This window comes from Terrapene carolina, unplaced genomic scaffold, assembly GCF_002925995.2.
Source record: "Terrapene carolina triunguis isolate 2854851 unplaced genomic scaffold, T_m_triunguis-2.0 Scaffold310, whole genome shotgun sequence".
Taxonomy (NCBI): Eukaryota; Metazoa; Chordata; order Testudines; family Emydidae; genus Terrapene; species Terrapene triunguis.
The window spans coordinates 774,664-780,497 of NW_020664661.1; the positions used below are offsets into that span (position 1 = coordinate 774,664).

At 52.6% G+C, this 5,834-nt stretch overlaps 1 protein-coding gene across 1 annotated transcript in view; it reads right to left on the reverse strand.

The window, feature by feature from the left end:
- Window positions 1–5,441, reverse strand: part of LOC112114573 (zinc finger protein 501-like) — a 9,081-nt gene extending 3,640 nt beyond the window's left edge. Inside the window, exons 1-3 of the mRNA XM_024211353.3 lie at window positions 5,167–5,441; window positions 4,506–4,594; window positions 3,687–3,813 (exon numbers count right to left, since the gene is read on the reverse strand). Of these exons, the coding sequence (XP_024067121.1) occupies window positions 3,687–3,813; window positions 4,506–4,547 (169 nt within the window). The 5' untranslated portion in view covers window positions 4,548–4,594; window positions 5,167–5,441. The remainder of the gene's footprint in view (window positions 1–3,686; window positions 3,814–4,505; window positions 4,595–5,166) is intronic.
- Between the last annotated feature and the right edge of the window lie 393 nt (window positions 5,442–5,834).

Below are 5,834 nucleotides of genomic sequence, written 5' to 3' on the forward strand. Positions count from 1 at the left end.
GAGAGAGTCCAGCGGAGGGCAACAAAAATGAGTAGAGGGTTGGAGCATATGACTTATGAGGAGCAGCTGAGGGAACTGGGCTAATTTAGTCTGCAGAAGAGCAGAGTGAGGGGGGATTTGATAGCAGCCTTCAACTACCTGAAAGGGGGTTCCAAAGAGGATGGAGCTCAGCTGTTCTCAGTGGTGGCAGATGACAGAATAAGGAGTAATGGTCTCAAGTTGCAGTGGAGGAGGTTTAGGTTGGATATTAGGAAAAACTTTTTCACTAAGAGGGTGGTGAAGCACTGGAATGGGTTACCTAGGGAGGTGGTGGAATCTCCTTCCTTAGAGATTTTTAAGGTCAGGCTTGACAAAGCCCTGGCTGGGATGATTTAGTTGGGGATTGGTCCTGCTTTGAGCAGGCAGTTGGACTAGATGACCTCCTGAGGTCCCTTCCAACCCTGATACTCTATGATTCTATGACCTAATGGTCAGACCAGGAATCGGGCATCAGACCGGGTCAGATATCAGGAGGTCAGATGCTGAGACAGGCCAGAGGGCAAAACCAGGAGTCAAGTGCCAGGAGGCAGCAGGGTCAGTTACCAAGTGATCAGAGTCAGACAGTTGGAGCAGGTATCACAGGGGAAGCAGCCCTCAGCAGGGGAAACCCAGCTGCAGGGACAATTTCTTGTGTCTGTGCTTGGGTTAAGTAGAAGATGAGGACCAATCAGGACCCCCAACGTTCCACCAATCAGCTGGAGTCCTCTGTCAGGGTTCAGCTTCTAGTCTGACAACTGCTAGCAGGTCCCTGGGTGGCAGGTGGAACTTACTAGCTGCTAAGAGCCCAGTGGACCAGCATTCAAGATCTGTAGTCCCAGACACCTGGGGACAGGAGCACCCGCTTCTTGTGTTCTCTCCTCCCTTCCTATTGCCCACAGCCCTCTTCGGTACCCGTTCCCCCAAGTCTCCTGCTCCCCAACCACGTCCCATCCCAATATCCGTTCTAAATGTTCCTTGCTCCTGCCAAAAAGTGTCCCCTCCTTCCCACTGCTAGCACCCCCCTTTCCTGGAGCACCTGGCATCCACCCTCCCTTTACTCACACCCTCAACCTTCCCAGCTTCTTGAGCTCCTGATCCAACTCCCTCCCACTGCTTCTAGCCCTCCATGGCACCGAACTCCCTACAGCAGCTGATCCAGGGCATCCCCCCTGGTCCCAGCCCCAACTCACAAGAGCTCTTTTCCCCAAGCCTTCCTCTCTCCAGCCTGCCACCAGCTGGACCCTGAAGGAGAATTGTGATGTAGCTTTCTGGAGGTGTATGGAGAGCTCCTTCCAGCATGAGCGAAAGCACGAAGCAGATAGTTTGAACATTTAACAAGTGGGTGATGGAGGCTGGCATCCCTGGTGGGTCACAGGTGGGAGCTGGCATCTCAGTGCTGAATCAGAAATTATACGTCAGATGCAGACAAGCTGCGAAAGGACTTACCACTGAAGATAAGCAGCTTATGTTTGAGGGGACAGAGATAGGGGAACCAATGGAGGGATTCAGAGAGAGGGATGCCATGGAGTTACAGAGCGTGAGACACCACAGCCTTTCTACGGTCTCTTTTGGGACTGCTCCCTTTAATGTGCTAGACCCTAAGCTTAGTTCTTGGAGGGTAAGCCCCACAGCTCCACTTCTCTGAGTGTGGGCCTGGTGGCAGCACCCCCTTTTCTCACCAGGGCTCTCCAGTGAGTCCAAGAGAGTCCCCTCTCTTTAAGGGGTGATGCAAACAGTAGGTATCTGCAGCAGTGCAAGAGAGGCTCTTCACAACAAGCCAGTGTTTATTAGAGAATGCAGTATTGAAGGGCCCCCTCAGGTTAGTCTGAGTCCTAGGTATGTGCAAGAAAATGTTATAAGAGCAAGCTGATTTTGGAAAAAGCTGCTTTGGAGGAGTCTCTGTCTCACGACCCCTTTGTCAAATAACCCCATCCTTGGGCCACTACCCCTGCTGAGCACCCCCATGAACAGCAGCATATTTCAAGCCAATCCAAATAAGCATGTGGATTTTAGGGCAGTCAGAATGGTCAGCCTTTAAACAGAAATCAATGCTGAAATTTAACTATAGCAGAGATGGTGCTTCTCTGTAAAGACTTCCCGAGTTAGCATTAATAGTTGTAGCGTTTGGAATTTCAGATCACCATGAGCCAAACAGACAAGTCAAAGAGACTGAAATGCACAGGCAGGAAGACCAAGACTCTGTTCAGAGCCAGAGAGTTTCCAGCAATCTGCTCTCACAGAACTGGCTCAAGGGACATGCTGTGGCCATTGATGCTGAGCTACATCCTTGTGTTTGAGTCCTACGTCTGACAGCTTCTAGACAGTGTGTGTTGGCAGGAGTTCCTTGTGGAAGTTTTGCTCTGATACCAACATTTTTCAATTGAGAGCAATATTTTCAAGTGTTCTATAATCCACAGGCAGGCTTTGACCTGGCCTGCCCTTAAAAGCTTCACCAGCATAGCTATGTCAGTGAGGGGTGTGAAAAATCACATCCCTATCCCACATAGCTCTGGCAGCAAGAGCTCTGGTGTAGACACAGTTATAGTGGCAACAAAGTCCATTTTAAAAAAAACATCAAAGACTTTAAATGTCCATAAATTTCCTTTATGCAGCGTTTAACATTGCCCAGTGCTGCCTCATGCCCTGATGGTGGCTAAACCTTTGAAAACCAGGAAACAGAGTTAAAGTACACACCACCCTTGCAATGCATCCTTAACTCTGCCTTCACCCCCTAGCCCTGGAGCTGGCAATAGCCATTAAGAATAGCTCAGTAAAGGTGCAAAGGTTTACAAACTACCCGGGGATGTGAAGAATTCTCCATCTCTTGAAATCACGATATGATGCCTTTCTAGAGGATGATTTAGTCAACACAAGGTATTCAGCTCAATAAACTGGTAAGTGGATGTAATTCTATGGCCTGTATTATGCTACAGGTCGGACTAAATGACCTTTGTCCCTTTTGACCATAAAATCTCAGTCTATAACAGATATGAGAAAAGACTGGTGTTGTGTTCCACAGACTGCAATGCCAGCATTGATCTGTATGCACCTCAGCTATGTGCACTGCGCTAGCTGTAATTGAATAGTGCAGGGATTAATTGGAGCAGATTGGCAGAGATGTAACTGTGCTATGAAGAGAGGTGCAAATTAACCTTGAGGGACCAAGTCCTCATTTCAGTGCTGAGTGTTATTGACCTAACCTTCAAAGGTGCACAAAGTTGTGTTCTCACCATGGGGATTGTCAGCAGTCTGGTGACATACATGCTAATGGTCTCCAGGGCTCAGTGAGGGGAAAGTGAAGGCAATGACTCAGAAGGAATCCCCATGGGGAGGGAAAAGGGGTGGTAATGTTTTGCTAGTCTGAGATGCTTTGTGTGCAGTAGGCTCAGTGTTTAACTGTAGCCGGGGTAGGTAGCTTCTGTCTGCTACAATGGAAATGAACCCAAGTTTTCCCTTACCAAAGAGAAGATGTTAGACTGTGTGCTATCCTGTTGTGTGCTCTGTTCCCAAAGTGTTCTGTAGCGGGGAGGGCAGAGCGTTAGCATGTGTGTCACTGGCATGTCAGGCCATTGCTGAAACAGGGCAGAGCTGAGGTTGCATTGTGGGAGTGACATGAACCGTAACTCTTCATTTCCCTTTCTAATAGCTGAGGGGACAGGACTCCTTACCCAGCGAGGTCACATTCTCATAGTTTTCTTGCATGACGTCTCTGCAGAGGGCTCTCTGAGCAGGGTCCAGCAGAGCCCACTCCTCCTTGGTGAAATACACAGCCACCTCCTCGAAGGTCACCGGCCCCTGAAAGAGCAAGAGCCCCCCACTCAGTACCTGCTGCCCCAGAGATAGCCCCCTAGTCATGGGGGAGCAGGGCCAGGAAAATGGAAGCTCTGGGAGGCACAGTTCCCACAGTCCCACCCCCACCCTGCTCAGAGAAGCCAGGAGGCATCAGAGTGAGGAGGGAAAGACAGAGCCCCTCGTCCTTCCCAGCAGACAGAGGGGGCAGGGTCTTCACATTCATCACACACCTATTAGCCAGAGGCTGACACAGACGATGGAGCCCCTGGCAGGGTCAAGGTTCAGTCCCAGGGTAGGAATCCCAACACCCTCCCTATTGCCAGCAGCAGCATGTGAGGGGACAAGTAATCTCCCCTAAGCCACAGTGGTGGGTACCCCCTTCGTATCTCATCGCAGACTCTGGCTGGCAGGTTCTCGCTCCAGCACTGGGAGCTTGGTAAGTTTTCCCAGCCCTGTCCAGGGGGGTTGTTTCCTGTTCTTCAAATCATGGATTTTCTATCCCAACGCCCATGGGTCTGTTCCTGGAATCTAGGCCCAGGTTAAACTAGTTCCAGCAGGTCTGTCACACTCTGTCCTCCCCCCATCTCCATCTTCTATGTTTTCTGCCCCCTCCCACCTCCAGAGCAAACTGCCCAGACGCTCCCACCTCCTGTGTATTTACTGCCCCTCTCCCAGAACTCCTCAACAATCCCTACCTGAACTGGCTCCACTGCAGCCATTCCCCTTCCCTGTCCCATGGGAGGCTGAGCCAAGCCGGTGTGAAACAGGGACGTTCCTCTGCAGCCTGTCAGGGCGAGAAGGGCAGCTTGGGAGATTTCCGAACAGACTTTGCTTAATTCCGCATCACAAGTACCCCCCAGCTTTTTCCCTGCAGACAGATGTTCCAGATTCTGCCATGCTGGGAACAAACTTTAACCCAGCACAGCCACAGCCCCTCCACCAGGACTGAACCCACCACCGAGACATGTTTAAACCCTCCCAGTGTGACACCATCTCTGAACCTACTGCTAGAAAAGAACAGAACCAAAGGAGGCACTTTGGGGGATTCCCCTGCCATAGCCCTAGGGGAACCAGGAGAGGCAGGGACTGGCTGCTCCTCACCTTGCCCACAGGACTGTGAATCTGCAATACACATGTCAGGGCAGGTGAGAGATCTGGGCCACTCCCTCCCCACTTATTTCTCCCCCTGACCCTGTCAGGCTCTCTCTCCTCTATCCCCTGCCCCCCTCCCTCTGACTGGGACAGCCCCATTCTTGGGGTTTTCCCTCGCCCATGGCTGGATCCGCTCCTGCAATTGCTCCCAAGAGGGGCTGTTTGTGTAGAGTCAATATTACCCCTGTCCCCGAGGTCACTCACCCGCAGTCTTCGGCTCAGGGCTGGGGTGGGCAGAGCCCTGGGCTGCCTCAGGGGGCTGGTTTCCGCTGGAGAATGCCCCCCTCGGAAGTTGCAATGGAGGTCTCCCCCAGCACAGAAGTAGCAGCTGCTTAGCCCGGCTCTCTGACCCCAATGCAAGCAGCAGCCAGCTCAGCTTTTTGTTCTCCTCGATTGCTGCCTCCTTCCTCCCAGCAGCACCCTCCGCTCCAGCCTGCTCTGCTGCTCCAGCCACTTCCTGTGTCCTTCAACACCAGCCCGGGCTGCAGAGCCGCTGAGCCGCGGACTTGCTCCTGCTGGAACCCGCCCCGTCTCCGCGCGTCCCAGCAGGAGCCAGTCCAGCTCGCGGGAAGTGACTGCCTCTCCCGGCCAGAGGGGGAAGGGGATATACAGGGAAAGCGGAACGAAACTGAGAGGACCAGACGGAGAAATAAACGAGGAGGGAGGTTCCCAGCTCTTTTACTGCATCACCCTGGGCTGAGCGTCACAGACCCCCCTGTCGCCCCAGGGATCTCACAGGGGGGTCTGCTTCATGCCAGGCACCGGCCTCGCTGCTGCCGCCACTGCCCACCCCTGCTTTGTCACCCCTCCATGGGGGCAGGTGTGCAATTAATGTCTCTGCTTCCAGGGACAGGACCTGTGTCACTTTACTG